General features: G+C 46.1%; 1 protein-coding gene across 3 annotated transcripts in view; it reads right to left on the bottom strand.

The window, feature by feature from the left end:
- Positions 1–233: 233 nt before the first annotated feature.
- Positions 234–24,425, bottom strand: part of Gata3 (GATA binding protein 3) — a 30,395-nt gene continuing 6,203 nt past the window's right edge. The window contains exons 1-6 of one of the 3 annotated variants that reach the window (XM_046442355.2): positions 21,041–21,217; positions 20,061–20,664; positions 17,139–17,675; positions 11,679–11,821; positions 6,552–6,677; positions 234–2,374 (exon numbers count right to left, since the gene is read on the bottom strand). In XM_046442355.2, the coding sequence (XP_046298311.1) occupies positions 2,090–2,374; positions 6,552–6,677; positions 11,679–11,821; positions 17,139–17,675; positions 20,061–20,301 (1,332 nt within the window). In that variant the 5' untranslated portion in view covers positions 20,302–20,664; positions 21,041–21,217 and the 3' untranslated portion in view covers positions 234–2,089. Of the gene's footprint in view, positions 2,375–6,551; positions 6,678–11,678; positions 11,825–17,138; positions 17,676–20,060; positions 20,665–21,040; positions 21,218–24,425 lie in introns of those variants that run through there. The other 2 variants (XM_046442352.2, XM_046442353.2) reach the window with 2 other exon arrangements.

Genomic DNA, 24,425 nt, shown 5'->3' on the forward strand with positions numbered 1-24,425 from the left:
ACCCCTTCCCACTTCAAGAATGTCAAGAATTTGAACTCCCAGATCTTAAGGTGAAAGGGCATTAACTCAAATCTGCTCATGAAGAAAAGAAAGTGGCAAACCCTGGGACTTGGAACTCTACAATAAAATCTCCCAAGTTTAATGTGGCGATCGATGATCATTTCGCTTAGTGCTTCAAAGATAATCGGAAACAACATTCAGACTTTGGTCATTAATCAGGAGCCAGTGAGATCTCCATTTGCATCTCAGTGATTCTCTACTCCTTTATTTCAACATTTAGCTTTAGGTTTAAAATATTTGCTAAGAAAGCAGAGAGGCGATTAACAGAGATATTTAAATGTGTGCCATAGTTACACATTCTGTCGACAGAGTAAAAGGAAACTATACAGCGTCAGTTACAAAATGGTTATTTCATTTTTCCCAAACATCCCAATAAACCCTCCACTGTGGTGTTATTCAGTTCAACAGTAGAAAAGCAAATCAGAAATGAACTAAGAGCAGCCGAGCTAGCTTACATGCAGTGGCTGCCACTTTCACCTGCAAATCTCAGCCGGAAACCTTCCCACTTCTCCTTGAGATTATCAGTTAGGTACACCAGAAGAGCGGGAAGAGAAACTGCAGCTCACTAGGGGACCCCAGAAGTTGTTCCAGCCGCAGAACAAATTCATCTGGGCTCCAGCAAAATCCCAAATACTCCCAGCTTCCCAAAGGAATAGGAGTTGCCCATCTGGGGTCAGCATTGTCTCCCAGTGAACAATTGAACATGTCTGGGTTTGGTTTTTTTTTTTTTTTTAAAGACTCCTTATTCTTAAATTAGCAAGAGCTACCAGTTTCTCTAAGAGCTTGGCCACCACTTTGATACGATGTCATTTTGATTTTTTTAAATATTTTAACTTTATTATTATTTTTATAGCATTATTAACAGACTGTTTAAAGACAGTGATCACTAACACGGGACATGACAGTCAGCCAGGCTGGCTCTCAGGATGTGGCCTGTCCGGTTCGGGAGGCTGACATGCAAGCGGGTAGCTCATACACTGCCACCCTCGTAGCTCAGGCCGCAGGAGGAATGAGTGAGGAGACAGATACTACTGTACCCTTAGAAGCTATTTAATAAATATCATCCAAAAAACAAAAAGGAAAAAAGAAACCCTCCAGAGCACAACCACCTTAGGTCAACTGAATGTAATCTAGTTTATTCAACCAAAAATTGAGAGAGAAGAAAAATATTTAAAACCGAAAAAGGAAAAAAAAAAAAAAGTAGTTCTTAACACTAGCAGTAAATAAATTTATACAACAATTCAGTCTGTATAATATGATGAAATAAATCTACATCTTTTCTTATTTTGGTGCTTTGAATTATACATACAAACAACAATTACAGAGACTTGTTCACAAAGCATGTAGGCCTAGAAATGACACTCTGAAACCCTCGATGGCAATTTGTGACTTTAACAGCAATTGCCCAGAACTGGTATTTCCTTTGCAGAGGCCCACAGCTTTGAACAAATGATTTGCCTACAACTTTTTTTTCTTTTTTTTTTTATATATATTTTTCTTTTTTTTTTTAATTTTCTTTTTTTTTTTTCTTTTTCTTTTAATGCATCAAACAACTGTGGCCAGTGAAAGGAAACAAAACTGGCAGTTTGTCCATTTGAATATCGGACCTAGTTTCTTCTGAATTTCCATACTTTTATTTTCCCCATACTCCTTAAAAATCTTGGCGTCCTTCATGCCTTTCATACAGCTACCCAGGTGCAATAAAGTCTTCCTCAAATGTACAGTATTTCTTACAATATAAGTTATATGCAATGTTCAGCAATTTTTCACAGCACTAGAGACCCTGTTAAATAGGGAATATGAGTCTGAATGGCTTATTCACAAATGGGATCCAGATTCAGTGGTTGGAACACAGACACCACAGTGAGCTCCTTTGCAAAAGTGGCAAACATCATTTTGCTTTCTGCCTTCAAAAACATATATATCCATCGCTTTTAGGCTTCATGATACTGCTCCTGCAAAAACGCAAGTAGAAGGGGGTCGGGGGGACTCTCTCTCGCTTGGAGACCTGTGCACATCAAGCAGGGCTCTAACCCATGGCGGTGACCATACTGGAAGGATGGTGAGGTCCGAAGGAGAGACCGGAAGGCGGGTGCATCGGCGTGGGCGTGGTCAGCATGTGGCTGGAGTGGCTGAAAGGGGAGATGTGGCTCAGGGAGGACATGTGTCTGGAGAGGGCAGCCGGGTTGAAGGAGCTGGTCTTGGGGAAGTCCTCCAGTGTGTCATGCACCTTTTTGCACTTTTTGGATTTGCTAGACATTTTTCGATTTCTGGTCTGGATGCCTTCCTTCTTCATAGTCAGGGGTCTGTTAATCTAAACAAAGATCAATTTTTTTTTTTTTTACTTTTTTGCTGCCTTTGAAATGGCACAGGCTTTCGCACAAGGGCACAGGTTCCACTGGCTGCCAGTCAGGGGACCTGTTTCAGTTTGGGGTCCTTTTCAGGGACCCAAAGTACCACAGTCCAGGTGTCAAGGGGAAGGGCTCCTATGGCTGTCAGAGACCAGAGACCACAGAAGAAGTTCTCCAAGCACTGCTTATCAATTAAGATCATCAATATAAATAATTTGGAAGAAATTTTTCCTCCAGGAACTTTGCATTTCCAAGGGCCCACCTAGTAGAATTCTATTTCTTTGGTAACTGAAATAAAATATAATTGGTTTTATTTCTCCAGAGTTTCTTAGATTAAGGGCTGAGGATTTAGCTAGCTGGTAGAGTGTATACACACACAACTCTGGGTTCTATCCCCAGGTACTTCTCCCTGGTACTGACTCTCCGCTTCTGACTAGACAAACAGCTAAAGCGACCGATCAACAAGTCTTTAATATCCATCTATGGGATCCAAGGCACTCCATTAGCACAAAGGTGCGCTCATCTAAAAATGTCAGACCAAGAACAAACCAGAGTAAAGAGACCACAACAAGTATCACTCTCTACAACAGCCTACCCACCCTTGTTTGCTGAAAAACTTAATTGTTGGCTTTGGGGGCCCAGAATCAAGATCAGTTGCTCAGGCAAAACCCCACAGAGTCAGCATCAGGATGATCCCAACAGCATGAGAGCCAGCTACACATCTGGATGAGTTCCCCGGGAAATGTGACAAAGAAACTCAAGGAGTATCAGGGGCCAGTCATTCCTGACTTCCTCGGGAGGATGCCCCTTCTGCCAGTGTGGAGACAGAGGTTCTCCACTTCAGGATCTACCTATCTGCTACTGAAGCTAGAAAATGACAGTTAAGGAATAGAGGATCCAACTGGCCAAGAGGGATCAACCCGCTTGGCACAGCAAACATGCAGCTCCCTAGAGCTATAAGAGGTCACATGAGAGGAGGAGGGATGGAGCCCCCTGAGGCCTTATTTCCCCACCCCTGTGCCAGGATAGGCAGAGTGAGTGAAAGCAGAAGAGCCAAGAAAGGTCATGGCCAGAAGAATGTTTCAGGGTTCCTTCTTCAAGTTATCATCAAGATAAAGATGCAGCCTACAGAGATGACAGGAATCTACTCCCACATCAAATCTCCATGTCTAGAGATAACATCTAGATACACTGCTCTGTACACGGGATATCTAGATACACATAGCCAGGTATCTGAATATAATATCTAGTTACCAGATGGCCACACAGCTTCAGATAACTAGTCACAACACCACTGAGATATGCAGTTATCTAAATGCCCAGATAAGAAGAAGGCAACTCAGTGGCATAGTGTGTAGATATCTGCATGGGCAGAACAAAATGCTCTGCGATGAAAATGGCAATAGGTTATTATCTCTGCTAAATACATATACATCACCTCCTTCAATGAATCCCTATGAAACTAGAGAAGACATAAAAACACATACCTGACGATGAGGAAATTTCTTTCTCCCCCACTGGTGCCCAGCCACAAAGACAGAGCCAATTTATAATCAGTAGGAGGGGCTGGGGGTATAGCTCAGCTTGCCTAGCACTCACAAAGCCCTGGGTTCCATCCAGGGTACATACAAACAGGATAGCAGGAAGCAGTGAAAAAGTGTCCTTGGATTTTCTTTGATTTGGAAAATTAAGTGGGCTAGGGATGTGGCTCAGTGGCAGAACACTTGCCTAGCATGCTTGAGACCCACCCTGGCTAGAAAAAAATTAATGTTCTTCAGAAATATACATACACACACACATACATATCATACATAGATACATATGGGATACAAGTGAGATTAATAGCTCATCATGACTAATTATCAAAGTTTATAGATAATTTCCCATAATTCCTATGCTTGCATGGAAATAGGAAAAGAACAGATATAGGCACATAATTCATGAGAATTCTGTTATATTTGAGAATAAGAGAGTGTTGGCTTTCCAAGGCTCTCCTATCGATCCTTATGCCACCACCTCCCAGAAAGGCCTTCTGATGCCCTGAAATCTGCCAGGATCCTCTCTGCTTCGTCAGTCATTTTACCTTGCTTAAGCCACTTGCTTTACTGAGTCATAACTTCCTCAACTAAAACTGAAATAAAAAGAATTTCTGCCCTGTCTACATCACAGGACTATTTGAGGCTCAAATGTACTCAAGAAACATGAAAGTTCTTGAAAAGTTATAAGTGACAACTCAAAAAATAACTTCACAGGCTGTGCAAATGACTAAATTGCTAATAAACACTAATGCCCTAAATCTGCCAGATTTTTATCACAAATCTTTCTATCTCCACTGCACTGAGTAAGTAAATTCCCCAAAGTGAAACCAGAACTTGGGTTTAATTGTTGATAAATGTACATATGCCAACAGCCCCAGCGTCAGAGGGAGAATAACAGATCATCCGTAGCAAGACTCTAGATGTAGCAAGACTCTAGATCGTTAGTACTGGGCACTAACTACATGGAGACATGTCAAGAGACAATGTGACATCGCAGACAGGGAGAGGACTTTATAGGGCACCCTGGGAATCTGAGCAACTTGTTCCCCCAAATTGAAAAAGAGGTAGGGTAATTCTCTGTGACTCAAAACAATCTAGCCAGAAAAGCTTTCGCCCCAATTGCCGGGTATTCCTGGGTAAAATGAATTTGCTGCCAGAATAGCCCCAAGCAAAAATTCCCACCTCTTCCCAGTTCAGTCTAGCAGAGACTTTAGGAGAATCAGAAAAAGCCAAAGAGGGGTAAGAGAAAGAGATCACAATGACAATTTTTTCTTTAAAATCAATGAAAATTTAGGCCTCGCCAGGCGTGGTGGCACATGCCTGTAATCCCAGCAGCTTGGGAGCCTCAACAATCGCAAGAAGCTAAGCAACTCAGTGAGACCCCCGTCTCTAAATAAAATACAAAATAGGGCTGGGGATGTGGCTCAGTGGTTGAGTGCCCCTGAGTTCAATTCCCAGTACCAAAAAAAAAAAAAAAAAACTGTAAAAAAGCTGGGGTTGTGGCTTGGTGATAGAGCACTCAACGGGCACACGTAAGGCACTGGGTTCAATCCTCAGCACCACATAAAATTAAATAAAGTAAATGTACTGTGTCCATGTATAACTAAAGAAAAAAAACCTGAAAAAATTAAGGTAAAGATATTACAAAATGGAAGGACCCTAAATTAAAAGATTAGAAAAGCTAAGCCCAAGTGACCAGCAGTTATAATTTTGATACTATGATATAAGAAGGAGAAAAAAATTTTCTTTTCCTGGTGTGACAACCTCATGGAGCTCTGGGCTCAGGAGTTCTCTGCATGGGAAAGCTGTTTGGGACAAAGACATCAGATGAAATCTCACAGACGATTTCACTGCACGTCGTTTATACAGAGAACCCATTTGAAATTCACTGCACAGGTTTAGCCAAGACTTTTTACCCTTCAGTAACTGAATCGGGTCTTCTTAGTTTCAGGAGTTGCTGTGCTACGCATTACAATTCTATTTACCTTTCTCTTTCACTCTCTCCCTCAGGCACACCCGCGTCTTCTCTTTTTGCAAGAAGTTTAAAATGCAAGGAAACATCAAAATAGAACTGGTGACTCCTTGTGTTTTCTAAGGAGAATATTTTTCTCCCTAAAAATTCAGACAAGCCCACTAAGCATATCAGATTGCTGCATCACATACAGTATATTCAATAATACTAAGTGGGTTAGTGCTGTTGTCTGTCTTTAAAAAACCTTTCCATCTCAGCAAGGCTACGATGACAAAGTCATTTTCTATTAACCTTTTTTGGTACCAGGAATTGAACCCAGGGGTGCTCCACCACTGAGTTATGCCCTCAGCCCGATTTTTTTTTTAAACAGGGTCTCACTAAGTTGTCCAAGTTGGCCTTGAGCTTGCGATCTTCCTGCCTTAGCCTCTGTAGTTGCTGGGATTACAGGCATGCGCCACTGCACACAGCAACAAAATCATCGGGTCCTACTATATCAATTATCTGAGGCCCATTACTTGACCCAAAGGACGGTGACACAAATCTATCATGGGGTCTGCCTGGGACAGTGGTGATGCTGTCATCAGGCATTGCCAGAGAGAGACTGTTCCTGTTGGTCCCAGTTCCACTTACATTGTGCAGCTTGTAGTAGAGTCCACAGGCATTGCAGACAGGGTCTCCATTGGCATTTCTCCTCCAGAGGGTGGTCGTGGTGGTCTGACAGTTTGCACAGGATGTCCCTGCTCTCCTTGCTGCAGACTTGGGGTGGGGAAAGAGGAGTGGGTAAAATCAAAACAAATGTTAAATGTGTTGGCAGAAGTACTACTGAGACAAGCTTGAAAAAAAAAAAAAGTCAGACATTATCATTGAAATCAAAACTAGCAAGTGGCCCACATGAAAGTTATAAAGATCCCCAAATCTGGCTCGAGAAGAAAAATAAAGCCATCCACTGGATAAGAGAGTCTGGGACTATAGTAACATGAATTTTCCTGCTGTTCTCCAGCATGGAAGAGCAGAGAGCCAGTGCCATCTCCCTGAGAACAACATCCCCTTCCTCTACCCCCACAAAGCACATCTTTAAGGGAAGCAATTTTGAGTTAGCAACTATTTTGGCACCAGGCTTTCAGTGCTCCTAGTCACCAAGCGCAGACCCACAAGAGGTCTTTCTCAAGCACAACTCCCACACGGTAGTCCTCAAATAGGCGACTAGCCATCTAGGACACACGGAACAGTAAAAGGACAAACCCAAGCATTGGACAGATCCTAAATCAAGAAATGCTAGATTGCGGAGGAAGAAAACAGTGCAAACAACACCCAGGAAACTCATTCCCCAAGAGGATAAAAAATGTGCATGTATGTGGCAGGCACCTGTGGGCATCACGACTGAAGTCAACACGTTCATGTGTAATTCTACATAAGCAACACTTTGGGACCTGGTCACCTGCCACTCCTAAGACAACCACTCTCAACCTCTTTAGGTGGTCATCATTTATTGAGACAAAATGAAAAGAACAAGTAATTTTGCTATTCAGCAGGAATCCTGAACCCCCCTTTTGCTCTTATGACAACTTCATGAAATTTATTGTTCACCGAGAAACGTGGCAGGTCACATGGCAGTCTCAACTTGAATTTTAATTCTTTGCTTACATTGCTACCTTTATTTTCCAGGACACGCAGGTTCTTTCACTTTTTTTTCTTCTTTTTTGTGGCACAGGGAATTGAACCCAGGAGTGCTCTACCAGTGAGCTACATCCCCAGCACCCCTCCCCTTGCCTTTTTTTTTATTGCAGATGAACACAATACCTTTATTTTATTTATTTATTTTTTATGTAGTGCTTAGGATCGAACCCAGTGCCTCACTTGTGCTATATGAGAGCTCTACCACTGAGCTACAGCCTCAACCCCCTCAGCCCTTTTTATTTTATTTTAGACAGGGTCTCACTAAGTTGCCCAGGCTGGCTTTCAACTTGTGATTCTCCTGCCTTAGACTCTCAAGTTGCTGGGATTACAGGTATGCACCATGGAGCCCAGCTTCTTTCACTTTCGGATGCATTTAAACTTATCAGGTGACTATTTTCTATGTCCATACTTTCTTTTTAAAAAATTAAGCTATTAAAACTATTGGAAAAAATACAAACTTGGGTCACTTCTAAAATATTCCTCTCTCCTTCTCCTCACCTCCCATGATGAAAACAAAACTGCACTGTAAAACTATTCCTGCTCCTAGATTCAATATTATTAAAAAAAGGCAAGAGAAGGAAGAATACATTTACTCTTTATCTGTGATCAAGGAAATTCTGATATGGAGGCTCAAGCTGTAGCTCAAGGGTAGAGCACTTGTTTAGCATGCACAAAGCCCCAGGTTGAATACCCAGCTCCAAAAAGGAAAGAACGAGAGAAAAAGAAGGAAAACTCTGCTGTGGTTAAACATGGAATGAAAACTACAGGGATCTCGGTGCTCTTTTCTACACTGTCCCCACTTTGGTACTGGGGATTGAACACAGGGACTCACATGTGTTAAGCAAGTAAGTGTTCTACCACTGAAATATATCCCAGCCCTCTTTCCTATTTTTTTTTTAGTAAATATATATATTTATTTTGGGACTGTCTCCGCAGGCTGCCCAGGCTGGCCTCAAACTTTCAATCCTCCTGTCTCACCCCTCCGTTCCTGGGATTAACAAGCCTATACCACCACGCCTGGCTTCTATCAGCATTTTATCAAGCAAAAAGTTAGGCTAAGCACAGGAAGCGGCCAGATATGGAAAACCCAGTGGCAATTTTGAATTAACCAGACTAATTCTTTTCTTTTCAAAGCTACTAAATTGTTCCTCAGATATGTTCCTACGGGCTTTAAATAGCAAAGTTCCGACTTCTTTTTTTCTTTAATTATTCTTTCTTTTCTGTATTCTAAGAAACTGGAAATTAAAAACAGCCCTTATCAAAGTGGAGAAAGCGCTACTTTTTTGTGGTCCATTTTGAACATAATTCATCAAGGTCCAAGAATGCTGATTTTAATTCCACATGCCTATGCCCACCTGCTTTTATGACATGTGCTAATTTAATAAATAACTATTTCATTTGTGTACTCTTGGGAAGAAAGTCCTATGTGAAACTAGTGCTTAATGATTTTTGACAAGTAGGTTACATGCGATCATTATCATCATCTTATATTTTTTCTTCTTTAAAAGAAATAGTCAGATAACCCAGACTGCCCAGCCAGACAACTGTGAATGTATAATACAAACACATAATGCCAACTGGGAAATCACAGTTTCAAACAACAAAGTTCAGTATACAATATTTGGCAGGATATAGAAAATAACACAAATATAAGCAGGCTCAGGGTACTTCTCCAATACTACAAACTTCATGCAAACCTAGAGAGTCTGTCAAAGCCACACTGTTTGGTTTGCTAGAAGGAGCAGAGTAGATTAATAAAGCAGGCTGCTCAGCTTTTTGCTACTTCTGAGACATGAAAACATCAGGAAGGAGAAAAAAAAATCTATGGATCTTCACTTCAGTTATTTCTTCTATTTTCTGCATTACTTTATTCTGCATATTAGATATGCATCTCATGGAACAGCTAGCTACATTATGGGTTGGGTGGTCTTCAGTGAATCTGCCAATGTGTGAAGGAACAGGAAATATAGGAAAGAAGAAATTGAAAGGTTCTAGGGCAAGGGTAGCGAACACGCTCAGCACATGCTTTACCAGTGGTACAAGCACTTAGCATGTGTAAGATCCCGGCTTCCATCCCCAGCCCCAAAGATTAAAAAAGAAAATAAAAGGTTCCAAGTATACAAAAGCCAAATACATCAAAAAGCTCAGAAACAAACCAACAAAAATTCTGAATGTCTTTTGAATGTCTCCCTGTACTATATGAATTCTAAGGAACTAGAAATATCAAACAACCCTGGGCAGATGATGAAGATAGAAAAGACAGTTTAAAATGTGACAACCAATAAATTCTAAAATTAAAAACAATTATTACTCAGAGTTCTACAGATTTCCTATGAAAGGTGAGTAAAGACCAAATTATGAAAAATGGAAGTAGACCCCCTCCTCTGCAATCTGTGCAGACAGAAGAAAATGTCGAATAAACTTTTGTGCTCATCAGCAGCCTATAGTAGGAGACCTTTACACCTTTTTCCTTCTTTACCTTAAACAAACAAAAAAAACTATAATACCATGCCTTATATTAACAAAAGGGTTTTTGTTAGTTTTTGTTTTCTCTCTCTCTCTCTCTCTCTCTCTCTCTCTCTCTCTCTCTCTCTCCCACTAAGGCCAGGTTTTGAGTGATTCAGAACATTCTTTTGTGGTGTGATCACATTCATTCTGTGCTAACACCTCCAGCCATTTTTTTTTTTTCAAACACTTCTTGTTCTGATCTGTCCAAACATCTTGATGTTTAGGTTGGGGAAGCTGAGTTGTTGTTTATGAGTTATCTCTAGTGCTCAGATATCCGGCAGCTTTTTCCTAGGAAGTTAGCTTTGCACATGAGAGCAAGGGAAAAAAAAATACCAAACTGCATGAAGAGAAGCGGGGGGAGGTTGAGAAAGTAGGAGATGGGGGCAAAGATCAGACAGAATAAAGCCTAGAGACCTGAGACTGCCAAAAATTGAAGTTGTGGGCGCTTCCATCCCTAGAAAGCTTTTCCTTTTCCTAAAGAGGACGTGAAAGGTGTTCTACAATCTGACGGGAGGACGAATGATGCTTTAAATGCTGCTGCTGTTGTTTTGTTTGTGTTTTTTGTAGGGTTTTGTTTGCTTGTTTGTCCCTTAGAATTTGATGGATGCCAATTCATCCATTAATCTGCATTGGGAAATCCCTTCCTTTCCTCTCCACTTGGTGAATTTCAGCACCATAAAAAGCATTTTGATCTCTTAACTGTGGTTAGTTGGCATCTGCCAAGTCTGCTTTTATTTGTCTCAGTTACATGTACTCTCTATTCAATAGAAGGTTCTAAAGGCAACGAACCCCTCCTGGAAGTTTTCATAAATGCTTGACAGTATCAGGTTTTCTTCAGTAATACTAATAATCAAGAAGTTAAAAACAAAGTTTAAAAAAAAAAGTGGGGGGAGGGGTAGTTATCACCCTATTGATAGTAGTTCAAAGAGAAAACAACACCATATGCTAGTTGAGATCAAGAGGCAAGACAGGAATCACAAAACTTTTCCCACAGGAATTACCTGAGGAAAAGTCCTCAATTTCTAAGACCAAGAAGGGATACAAAAGTATAATAAGCTTAATGTCTGTTGCTTCTGAAATTCAGCTAATTGGCCCCCTCAACCTTAAAGCAAGAGCACAAGAGATTTACCCACAGCACCCAGTCTGTCTATGATTACTTCCTGAGAGCCCTCCTTCTACTACTTCAGGAGCATGTTCTGGATGATTTCTGGAATAGTCCATCCTCAGACTCAATTTTTCTGTCTGTGACCTGGTGATTTCCTATGCATTTTAAATCGGTTCTCCCGGTGTTGCTAAACACAAGTATCCTATTGGGGAATACATTTCAGATTTGATAACTCAGAAATCGATGTCCTGGAAACAGGTGACTTTAAAAACATGATGGGAAAAAAATATATACATCATTTTTCTCTATGTCTAATTTGGGGGGGGGGGGACAAACTGTCCTAAGCAAGCTGACATGACTTTGATCTATCCTAACCAAATTCCTGTAGACAGTTCCCCTTCCTAGAGAGAAGAAATGGAAAACATAAAATGGGTAGTGTGGGATTTGTCCTTCCAGGGAGAACTCACCAGCCTTCGTTTGGGCTTGATAAGGGGCCGGTTCTGTCCATTCATTTTGTGGTAGAGCCCACAGGCGTTGCAAAGGTAGTGACCGGTGCCATCTCGTCGCCACAGTGGGGTGGAGGTTGCCCCACAATTCACACACTCCCTGCCTTCTGGAAACAAGATCACAGATAAGTCACTTATGGAAGGAAAACACACAGAAAGGCAGACAACATTCAGAATTAGGAGGAAAAAGTGAAACTGAAAATTTTTTCTTTCTTCCCCCTCTTTTGGGGAAGAATTCCCACCCCCATCTCCTTCTAAGTGCTCCAAAGTGGCCCAGATTTACTGCCCTTGGTTGATGGCATAACTATTCCCTGTACACAAACAGATCATGTCCAAAGAAGTGGCAGATGAATAAATAGCCACAGAACCTTGTTCTTGGCCTGCTCAATCTGATGGGGAAGATCAGGTAGGAAAAAGAAGGAAGGCAGATTTCAACTCGAAATACTTCCCTGAGAAAATTCTGAGCCCTGGACAGTGGCAAAAGCAAAGCATTTCATTCATTTTCCTCAAAGGAAAACAAAGGTGACCATTATCATCAGTAGGGTCTGTCTATGTAGATTGATTAAATAATGAAGATTAGAATAGGGAAAAAGGAAAGATTAATCAATGACTAGATAGATGAACAGATAATAAATAGATGTATAGATTGATCAATTGGATAACTTATTAGAGTACTGGGGCTTTAGATTTTACTTCCAATAAAATTGTAAATGTCCCTGGTTGCAAAGCAATAGATTAAGACCCAACAAGGTCCATTCATTTCACATTCTCTTTTTTTTCTCCCTAGTAAATGCCAAGATTTTTCTCAGCTTTCCAGTGACTATTACAGGAATTGAAGTTGAACTGTGGCCCTAGCCCAACCAGCTAGGGTTCCTAGAGGGAAACACAGTACAAACTTAAGGTAAGGAATCTAGAAGAGGGGGAAGTGGGGAGAAGGGCAGAAAAGGAAGGTTGGAAGAGACAGAATGAGGATCAAATGCAGATTTGGAGTTAGCCCAGGAGTGGGTGCCCCTTGGTCAGCTCACTATCCAAGGCCTCCCTGCAGTTTCTCTTTCTCCAAAAACACAAACAAAATAAACAGAAAACTCAACCAGGCCAGGCTGATCCAGGGGCATTCACTCCCAGCTCCTTCACACTCACCCCCTACAAACACAAAGTTCTTTGGGACACTCCCTTAAATTACCATTTTAAGACCTAGGAGAGTTTGCTGATTTCTTTTCAAATGTACAGGAGGAAAAGGAGGATACTTTCTAAGAGAATCTCCTTCACTTTTAGGGGGCCAAGGGATGGCCCATAGTGACAAGTTTTCTTAGTACCCAGGAGCGAGCTGGGACAAGCAGCTCAACTCAAGTTGGTCCCACAGAGTTAGGCCCAGGTGCTGGGAGGGACACCTTCAGGGTGGGCAGGAGAGAAAGATGAGTCCTTAAGATTGCTTTGTCTTGAGAAATTCATCAGTTAATACCAGCCTACCAGGAAGAAGACTGAAGTTGGAGAAGAAAATCCAGACAGGCACTTAGGAATTTTGACTCCCCTAAAAGGAGGAAAAACCTGCCTTGGCAGCCCTGAGATCTACTGGGCCTTTGGAAACCCCCAGATCAAGAATAAGGGAACTACGGGTGTTCACACCTGTGGGCCTGCGGTGTTCTCCAGGGACAAATCTACAGGAAAATTAAAAACTTGGGCAAATGAAAGTGAATCTGGTCCTCTTTTCTGTCGGTCAGGAATGATGCAAGTAGTTTTTGTCTTATTTATGCTTTCAATAAATCTTTGAGCAGAAATTTTTTTTCTCTCTCTCTCTTTTGCTCCAGATTCCAAAAAGGTTCTTAGCCTGGGGTCTACAGAGAGAGCCCTCTCTGTGTCCAAGAGCACCTATGATTATACACAAAAACCCTGTACTGGGGGCCAAAGGCACTTTCCTAGTAGTCAACAGCTCCTCTCAAGTCTTGTAAGAAGGCTTTGGAGTGCCTCACACCCAGGTACCTTTCATTTGGATCATGAGCCTGAGGGAGGTGGCAGACTAGATGTGGGGGAGGTGTGAAGGAAAGAGGAAAGGGCGAGTGGGCGAGGAGGTGCCAGCAGCAGCCCTCGCCTGGAGGCTGCAGGCCCTGCTGCTTCCTTGTCCCAAGTGAGGCTGGGTCAGCCCCTTTCTGGGGTCAGGGCTGGGCTGCCAGGCCCACTCCCCATGATGTCCAGACAGGGGCCACTTAGGGACTCTAGGCAGAAGGGCAGAGCCAGGAGGCTGGGGGAGGGGGAGGTTCAGGCTTCCTGCACCAGCAGCGGGGGCTGGGCCCGGGTAGGGTGGGTAGGGTGGCTGCTGAGGTGAGCAGTGTGGTCGGCTTCCCTGCTCCTAGGCACCCCGGCACTGGTGGAGGTTGGGGGAGTTGGGGGGGGCGGTCTCCTGGCCTGACATGACCAGTCTGATTTCCTTTCCTTTGTCAGGCAGGAGGGAGGATGACAGCTTCCTTTTCAGAAGGCCCTTGAAAGCAAGCAACGGTTGCTCTTCGGCAGGGCTCTGCACACTAGAGCAATTTTCTGTCTTGATTCACTCCGCAAGTTTGTGATTGCCTCGTGAGGGCCTTTCTTTTTTCTTTTTTTCCTTGTTGCCTCTAGTCTGTGACTTCAGCACACAGCCAATTTTCCTAATGGAGGCCCTGACTGTCTCCTGCTTTCTGTCTTCCCCTTTCCTCGCCCCCTGCCTATAGTGAGCTGCTCGGGCAGACACCTCTTTCTTAGGTGACAAGAACCACAGAGCTGTGAGGCCTCTTGACATTCAACAGCCATTTTCAAACACCCCTTGGGCTTCGGACTGAAACCCTGAAACTGGGCTGTGAAGGGGGTAGGAAGAGGGCAGGAGATTTTTCAGAGGAAGGTAGAGATGCCCACGGTCAAAAGGTGTTTGGGGAAGCTGAGAAATGGTCCTCTGCAAAGAGGCTTTGTCTTTTGTTTGCAAAGACATATCCAAGGACTGAAAGCCCAGGCGTTAAGAAAGCAATAGGTGCCTAACCACAGCTTCAACCGTTTTTTTCCAAAATGCAGCAAACAACCCTGACAACCCTCTCTTGGCCTCCTCATTCAGTGAATGCTTTTGCAAAGAAGAAGAAAAGAGAGAAGAGGCAAGAAGGAAGAAAGCACTAAACCCAAGAGAATTCCCTCCTCCAGAATTCCCACCAGTCCACCCTCTGCACACAGAGGGCTTCTGGAAACTTCCCCTCCACACTCCAAAAGTCCCAGCTCCTTCGCTGGCCAGGTGCACCATTCTTGGTTTCTGTGTCTATGAGAAAGGAATAAGGAGGAAGTAAAGACCCAAATTGCAATGGCCTCCTCTCCCCTCCTCTCACTGAAAAAATAAAATAGCTATGCAGGTATCCCTAGGTTTGGCAGAGGGAAACTCCAGCTCTTTTTTTTTCCTCTTCCACACTCACAACCTTAAGGAATGAAATGACAGAAAAGAACGGAGCAAACTTAAGACAGAAAGTGTGCACAGTCGAAGGGGTGGAAATCAAACACAGAAACGAGGGCAAAGAAACCAGAGTCTTTTGGAAAAGTCACTCTGTCCCCTCCCCCAACAAACCACCACACCGGCCTCAGAGACCACGATCTTCCCCCAACCTCACAACCCTACCAGTAAAAAGAACTTTAAAAAAAAAAAAAAATCCCATTACAACCTCAAAATACGGACTTGCTGTCCAGCCCCTTGTTCTGAGCCAAGCTGTAACCCCATTTCTCCCCAGCCCTCCACTTAAACCCCCAAGCCTGGAGGGCCACTATGCTCGGCGGCTCTCCCTAACTCTTGCTTTCTTTTTGACTCCCCAACTAGCCAACCTCCCTCTCCCTCCTGCCTACTTTCATGTACTGAACATGCAGGTCTGAGTTTTTCTGTCAGCCTAACCGCATCCGGACTCTATTAAAGTTCCTGGCTCGGGATAAACAATGCAACTGTCGCGTGCAGCAGTCTGAAAATAATTGGATTAGCTAAAACATATCAACTAAATAGAGACAGTCCTGCTCAGGCAGTCGGAGTGAATGTCACCCTGGAAAAAAACCTGAAAACTGATCTCATGGTCACTGGGCTCCCAGAACCTCCCTCTGAAGTTTTCCAAACCAGAGCTTGGGGAGCGCCCATTTGGAGATTGCTCATCTCAACCTTACATGACAAGTGATTTTCACTTTATATATATATATATATATATATATATATATATATATAGTATACAGATAGACAGCAGTGGCAAAGACAATTAGAGCAGACCACAGGATAGATGCCCACCCTGAAATGAACACTCCTTTGGAGACATGACAATCATCTCGAAATTATGTCTAAGAGAATCCCTGTCTCTGTTTTGACTAAACTGCTTCAATTAGATACAGAATTGGTGATGGATGATTTTATTCTCAAAGCACAAATCTGTTTCTATGTGTGCTCCTGTTTTTGTTTTAATGCAAGCAACTACACCAATAGACTAACTATGCAGCATGCCTCTAAACAGGGTTTGTTTTTTGGAAAGAGAATGAGCAGGGTTAGAAGATACACATATACCTGGAGAATCTTTTTTCGCTTTTTTTTTTTTTTTTAACTTTCTCTGGCTTCTGATCAACAGAGGAATATGTCCTAAGACAGCTTCCTGCCCCTGCCTTCATTGAGAGCTCTAAGCGACCTTGCAGGTAACTAACTGGGCCACGGGACATTTGCTTTTCATACTTCCCCAAAGGGAAGCCACCTCCAGCTCCCAGAAGTTGGGTCTAGAGTCCCTTTTCCAGCAAAGATATATTCGATGCTTTTGCCAGGTTCCTTCCTCCTCCTCAAAACATGTCTATCTCTCTCTCTCTCTCTCTCTCTCTCTCTCTCTCTCCTTTCCTCCACCCCTCCCCCACATTTATTTATACATGTCTCTATAAAGGACTGTCCCCTGCTATAGACAGAATGACCCCCTTTGAGTTGAGCAGAGAGGAACAATCAGACTGACAGAGGCCAAAGGGGTCATAGGAGGGACCTGTGTTTGTTTAGGTTTGAGGAGGTTTCGTTTTAGCATTAAACACTAAAGATTTATTTTCCCCGACCTTCCATTTGGTCTTAGAAACCGGCTAAAGGTTACCGCAGAATCCAGAAGTCCCTAGACTGGCAGCACAGGGCACTACTTTGTTTTTGTTTGCTTTTTCTTTTCCCAGCTCACTGGGGGGTTTTAAATCAGATCCCCTTCCCCTAGCTTTCCAAGACAAGAGATAGGAGGACACACCTCATTCTTCTCATTCTTCTGGAAGAATGGGAATAAAGGTGATGGATCTCAGAAGGCCTTGGAGCACCCCCAGCTCCCCTGAGGGTCCCCTTTGGTGGTCTCTTTTGCCTGGCTCTGGATTTAGGAAAGGGAAGCAGGAAGATGCGGAAACAAGAGAAAGGAATTCTAAGGCAGAGGTGGCTCCTACCTGTGCTGGATCTCGCCTTGGGCCTCGACTTACATCCGAAGCCAGTGGGGGAGCCCCCCAGCAGGCTGCTTGGGGGGAAGAGTCCGGAGCTGTACTCGGGCACGTAGGGCGGGTAGGTGGTGATCGGGTGGTGGGCCGACGAGGAGGCCCCTCCCAGGGTGGTCATGCTGCCGCGGGAGTGCGACGCCTCCAGTTTCATGCTGTCGGGCAGCGGCACCTGATACTTGAGGCACTCTTTCTCGTCCTGCCGGGCCGAGCCAGCTGAGCCAGGGGTGGAGAGGGACGGGTCCGGGGAGACATCCTTCGGCGGAGTAGGCGGAAAGGTGAAAAGGTGCGGGCTGGAGTGACCCGCCGCCAGGGAAGAGGACGAGGCCGGCGGGTAGACGGAGAGCGGCCCAGGGGAGCCGTGGTGGATGGACGTCTTGGAGAAGGGGCTGAGGTTCCAGGGTGAAGCCGTGTGGTGGCTGCCTAGGGCTTTGCCGCCGTCCAGCCATGGCAGGGATCCGTGCAGCAGAGGTGGGCGGCACACCTGGCTCCCTACGCCCGTGGTGGAAAAGGGACAGAAGAGAGAAATGCCTATGAGTGTGGCTCTCAGACACACGTGGGGACTCTCCCCATGGTACCCCAGGCTCCCAGTTGAAACCCCCAACATCCACCCGGAGCTGGGTTCAGGCCTACTCTCTAAGCCCTGTGGTCCCAGGAGGACCTGACCAGCACTCCTTGGGTGCAGGAGGACTCCCCTCTCTCCCACACCCACATCTCATTAAATTCGGCAGAACTAAGGGCTCAGTGCCTGACTGATGCTTGGAAGGAAAGGAGCAAGGTCCCTTGGCTTATTTGGCCTCTCTAGGTACACTGTCTAAATCACATTCCCTGAGGCCCCTCTCTAGAACCTGACTAGATTTATTGGCTTCTTTCAATGGCTGGGATTCCCCAATCCAGACTTAATCCCGGTCAGCCTGATAAGAGAGTCAGCTGTGAATGATGAGGCCTGAAGGACAGAGCCTGGTCACACCAAGAGAAACCCTGGACCCTAAACAGAGGCCCAGTCCCAAAGCGGCATGCAGGGAAAAGGCTTAGGGAAGAAGAAGGGATGTTTTAGGGCTATCTCCAAAAACTCCAATGCAGCACTTGCTCAGAATTGGCAAGGCTGCTTCCAAAAAGCCTGAAATGGGATTTGCAAGGAAATTTTCATTGCTCAAGCTGTTAAAAGTTTCCCAGGCTGGACCCTGGGATGGCATTTTTTTTTTCTGCTGTTCTCAACCTCCCAAATCCTATAGAAGAAGAAACTAAAACAAGCCTCATATACCCTCAAAGCTGTGATTCCACCAGTTCAGTATCTGGATTTTCACTTGAGCCCCCAAGACACAAAATTCCAGTTTATGTGTATTTTAAACTAAGGATGACTCATACACAGAGTATATTTAGCTTTCATTTAAAATACACAATTCTAAGGTAGCCATAACTTACATAAGCACACACTCTCCGAGAGGGAAACATTTAAACTGCTAGTGCAAATCCACACACTTATTGATCTTTTAATACAGGACCTGCCTCACCATTTGACATTATTTTCAACCATTAAGAACAATACTGAAACTAAAATCTTAAGAGAGAGGAAAGGGAAGGGAGTCTAGGGGCTCAGAGTTCTCTGAACACTAAGGATTAAGATTCATATTATGCAGGAAGTAGTATAGTAAATAACATTAAGTCTGCATGTACCGCATTTCCATTTAACTGCTGATCTGCACAGAACATGGGCAAAGAGCGCCCCATCCGCAGAAATGATTGTTTAAAACCTGGCGGCGGCAGGGCAGAGGACGCCTGCTGCCGGAGGGGCTATGTCAACGGCGCCAAAGCCCGCTCTGAGTAGGGGGACTAGGGCCGACCCGTCTGGCTCAACTGAGAAAGCCTCATGTTTTCTCACCCTGAATTTTTGCTCCTATTTATTCTTTAGGAATAAACTTACAGCTGGAAAGTGTTAGAGCTTTCTTCCCCTCACTACCCTGGGCTGGACCTATTTTTCAGAACTCTCCTAAACTTCAAGGTGAAAAGGGGGGAGGGAGACAACTGGAATTCTTCCTACTTAAAAAGAAACCCTGTTGGATCCTAAATTTCCTGTAGGAGCCTAAGGGGACTACTATAGGCCTCAGGAGAGAATAAGGCCAACGTTGCAGGCAATGAGGCAACCTGAAAGCAAAGACGCAGGAAAATTCTGTGCAGCCGGGACTCTAGGAAACCTAAAATCCCTCACATTTAAGGCAGTAGTTTTTCCCCCTTAGACTGGTAGAAGCACCAGAATGCCGTTTCCTAAGCCATGAGTGGGAAGATATGCCTAAAAACCAAGTGCACTAACTTTTGGGGAAAGCTTAAAAAAGAGAGGAGTGGGAATAAACACGTCTCTTGGGCCTTTATCAAAATGTGCCCTGAGAAACAAATTGAGGGTCGCTGGCAGAAGCGCCCCTTAGGAAACCTACTAGATAACAGGGAAGCCCTGTGAAAAGAGTCGAGTTCCTGGCCGGTTTGGCTAGCGCTGGCTGACCCGCCTCGGGATCCTTGCTCGGCGGAGGCAGAGCCTCGGCGTCCCGCGCCTGGGACAGAGGGCCCCCTAACCTGCAGCCGCTCGGGGACCGAGAGCTGCAACTCGGCGCCCGCCAGGTGAGCGCTAGGCCCAAGGGACACCAGCTAGGAGAGACGCCTGCTGTTACCCTTTTTTAAAACACACTTTCACAACCAGTGAAACGGCTTCCTCGCCCATTTCCGGGCCCCAATTTTCTTTCTCTCTTTTTCTTTTCTTTTTTTTTTCTTTTTTTCTTTTTTGTAAATGCACCAGTAAGGGCACTTAGGGGCTTCGGCTCAGTCCCCCTCCTCCCGACCAAAGCGGCACGGCTGGCAGGGTTCCAGCACTCCAGGCGGACTCACCGTGGTGGGTCGGAGGGTACCTCTGCACGGTGGCCCTGACGGAGTTTCCGTAGTAGGACGGGACGTGGTTCCCTTGACCGTCGATGTTAAAAAGTACATCCACCTCCTCGGGCAGGGGGTACTGCGCTGGATCCATGTAGGAGTGGCCGAGGCCAGGATGGTGCGTGTCCGGGTGCTGTCCGTTGAGGACCGCGGGGTGGTGGTGGCTCACCCAGCGTGGCTGGTCCGCGGTCACCTCCATGTCCTCGGCTGCGCTCGCGCCCTCTCGCCGGGCCCGGAACCCGCGCGCGAAGAGGGAGGGCGGTCTGCCTGGGAGGTCCGCGGACTCCTGCTGTCCGAGAGCTGAAGAGTCGTTTAATGGTTGGTTTCAATGGGAGAATGGGAAGACTGGGAAGGAAAGGTGAGCAAATGAGAGGGTTGGGGGGCGGGGAAAATCTTTGAAAGATAGTGTGGCAAAAAGAAAAAGAAAAAAACAATCCAAAAACTTGGTACGGCCGGATAAACGGGGGCCGAACTGTAAGAGGAGGGGCAAGGACGCTGGAATTCTGCAAGTGAGGCTCCTCTGCACCGGGGTTCCTCAGCGCTCAGTTTTTCCTCGGGTCACCTGCAAGGGAGAAAAGAGGAGACCCGCGTGAGTCGGTAAATATTTTAGCACCTGAATTTCTGAAGGGTTCTAGATCCCCACGAGCCGCCCCGCGGGCCGACGCACCCGGGACACGCACACGCTCGCTGGGACACAGCTGGAAGGAAGCAAGGCTCCCAAGGACATCCCCAGCTGCCAGGTTCGCAGGAGCCCCGAACTGACTGGTTACAACTTGGAGGACAAGTCCTTCCCTTGGGGACAGCGGTCCCGAGAACTTCTTTCCAGCCACAGGAAACCCTCCCAGAAAGGAGAGCTGAATTTTAATTTTTTAAAAAGTCCTCCCAAGTGGATGGTGGTAAATCAAACTTTAAAAAAAAAAAAAAGTTACAGTACCAACCTGGGTAGCAGGAGCAGAGAGGAGGAGGAGGAGGAGGCGTGTGACCTGCTCGGTCAGATTGCGTAGTTCGCTCTGTCTCGCTCTCTCTCCGTCCCTCTCTTTCCTCTCCCTTCCCTCTCTATTTTTTTTTTTTTTTTTTTTTTTACAGGGAATGCATTCTTTCTGAAAGTATCAAGACGGCGCCAGGCAGCTCAGTGTTCGCAGACAGCTGTGGCGCGACGCAACTTAAGGAGGTTCTAGTGTCATCCGCGCCGAGGGGAGGAGCCTGGCGCTGGCGAGGAGGGGACAGGATCCCCAGCACAAGGAAACTGCAACCCAAACCTGCTCCAGGACTTCACCCCCACCCCTCGCACACCGCCGCCCCTCCTCCCACCCTGCACTGACCGGAAAGGGGCGCCGTGGAGGGCTGCCTCGGGCTGAGGGGCCGCAGGCAGGGTGGGCGAGGCCGGCCGGGATTTGCGGCGGAGGGGGCGGGCAGAGGAGATTTCGCGCTCTGGCCCTTTAAATGTAGCTTCAGCTCCTACCGGCTCGGTAGATTATTCCGACCCGGTGAAACCCTCCTGCTCCATTCATAAAGTGAATTTCGACTTCTCTTTTTCAGACTTTTTTTTTTTTCATGGACAACTTTATTATTCAACATAGTGTATTCCTGAGAATTTATCAATTTGGAGCTATGTGCATGTAACACCGATCAGGGAAAAAAAATGTTTAAAATGAACATACTTTTAAGATTTGCTTCTTGGGCCAATTTCCTAAGAGATTGAGGAATCAAGTGAAGGGAATATGGATTTGATTGAACGTGTTACTTTTGTTGTCATTGTCACCAGATTCCCCGGCCTTTTGCTTTCACAAGCCTCCCCAATGAAAATGCTTCAGCTGTTGTAGCTGTCCTTTCCAGACCTAATATTTCTAATCGATGTGTGCTTTTGCCTAAGTGACAATCATGATGGGTGAAAAGGGGGGTGGCTGGTCCTCCAAGAACAGTCCGAGTAGACAAAACTCTTAGCTCCAATTACCAAACTTCCCCTTTCGCTCTACTTACTCGGGCTCCCAGCGTTTCTCCCCCGGCCGAGAAAACCGGCCCCCTACACCGACCCAAATCCCGGCCTCCCAGACAGAACTCAGTAACCACCTAGCCAGGGCTCTGCGGGTCTCCCGGCCTCGGTCAGCCCTGTGAGCAGCCGCGGGCGGAGGGAGCGCGACTTCCAGACGCCCGGTAGAGGGGGCGGTGCTTTGTGGGGCGGGGCCTGAAGAAGGGCCAATCAGCGGGCGAGACTTTGGCCGGGCCGCAATTGGCCCGCCCGGCGGGCTCCAACCTCTCCGGCCCCATTCGGTCCTTTGAGCCACTGCATCCCCTAGTGGCGCTAAGGCTGCTTCAACCGCCCGAACAAGCTGCCCCAGAGAGCAGGGTCAGGCGGGAAAAGAAGACTCCACCCAGGTCCACCCCAGAGCAAAGTATGCCAGTAGAAAGTGTGGGTTCCCCTACTGGCCTTCTCACCGACTGGGCTGAGAGGTTTGATTGGGTGGGACTGTTTGAACTGAAGACCTTATTCCGTATTCAATTCTCTACCCCGTAAAATTTCCCATAAATACAAACTATCAGTATAGAAGAGGCTATCCCCAAAAAGTAAGTCCTGAAGGATTCTTTTCAGGATGAAGGAAAAACATCAATATTCAGCTTCAGTTTGTTGTGTGTGGAATGTTCTGTTTAAACATAATCCTTATAGGAAGATTGGTAAAATTTGGAAGAGTGGGTCCTCACAGTCTTGGATTTGGACCTTCTTTTGCATCCTCACCTTCTCAAACCTGATATTTGTTTGAAACCAGGGTTGAAATTCTAATATAGAACAGGAAGAAAATTTTCTCAGTTTAAAACAAAAAGCAAAAAAAAAAAAAACCTCTTGCCTTTCTCTGCGCCCACCTTGGTCTCCCGTTTATTAGGGCGGCCCAGTAAGGAGCATCGATTTTCCTTTCACTCTTGACCACTTGTCTCTCCTGGGCCAGTCAAACTGCCAGCATCTCTTCCAGCTCACGGCGCTTTCAAAACCTTTTAATTATTTAGTTGCTGTCTAACATTCACCGGAAACCACTCCATAAACAAGGAGAGAGAACGCACACACATTTTTGCTGAAAGGCCCGGGATTAAGGATGGAAGTTAAAAGAAAAAAAATGAAAAGAGTTTGCGAGTCAGTCAAGACGTGGGTGTCAACCAGCCTCCAGTTCGGAGCCTCTCAGAAAAGCCAAGTGTAGCTCTTTGGTCCTGGGCACCGAGACCATGAAGCCCTAGAAAGGGCAATAGGGAACCATCCTACACACACACACACACACACACACACACACACAGAGCTTCTCACAGCAGGACTTGAAATGCTAATTTCCGAGCCTAAGGATAATGTTAAAAGATAAAAAGGAAATTTTTGCAAGGAGGCCTTCCGGTGTAGGGGTTCTGCAGTGGGAGTGTGTGTGTGGGGGGGGGGTATTCGTTTTAATTCCATCACAAGCACCAACTCGGACTGAACTGGGATGCAGAAGGGCAACCTCTTCCCCTTCCACATCCTTGGAAAAATAAAAGATCTCGAAGACCCCTCTAGGTCTAGATGGTGTGCGGCTGGCAGAGAATGGTGGGGGGCCTAGGGTTGGATGCCCGGGGAAATGGAGCCAGCCTGTAGGGGGTATTTAACATGTAATTCCCAGCCGGTCCGCCCCTGTTCCCGGACTGACAGTGGGTAATTGGGAAAGAGGACGTTGCTCTTTTGATGGCCCGCGCCGGCCAGTCTCGCCGACGCCACACTGGGTTTGACGTCACGGGCCCAGCCCTAGAGTCAGGAGCACAGAACGGGGGGAGGGAAAAGGCGGGGAGGGGGATACCAGAGAGGGAGGGCCGAGGTCGGCCCGGGGACCCACGGGGAAGGAAGGGGGAAGGGAGCGAGACCGGAGAGGCTGTGGCGCGTGGCCTGAGGCAGAGAGCAAGGCTGCGGGGGTCTGGGCCAGACCAGGCGCCGGCCTGACCCGCCTCGCCGGCAAATGCAGGCCGGGCTTCCTCCTCCCCGGGCGGGCGGGGGAGGGGAGGGGGCTCAAAGCCGGGGGGAAGGAGGGAAAGGTGGTCCTGATTTTCTTGTTGCCAGAGCCCACAAAGCTGATCCCCGCCGCCTATGGAGACGCATCAGAGCCCTCCTGTAGACCTGCCGAACCCCTCTCTCCAGGCACCCGGGCTCCGGCCAGGTCTAGAGAGTGTCGCGTCCTCCCGGAGAGCGGCCGGCGGAGCTCCGTTGGAGGAAAGAGGAGACGACCTAGGAGAACACTGCCGCTGCGGTTGCTGTAGGGTCCCTGGCTCCCGTAGTGCACGAGGCCTTCCTCACTAGGGTAAGGGGCTGGCGAACGGCCT

The sequence above is a fragment of the Marmota monax genome, unplaced genomic scaffold (genome assembly GCF_021218885.2).
Source record: "Marmota monax isolate L192 unplaced genomic scaffold, Marmota_monax_Labrador192_F-V1.1 WCK01_AAM20220418_F8-fsc00072, whole genome shotgun sequence".
Classification (NCBI taxonomy): domain Eukaryota; kingdom Metazoa; phylum Chordata; class Mammalia; order Rodentia; family Sciuridae; genus Marmota; species Marmota monax.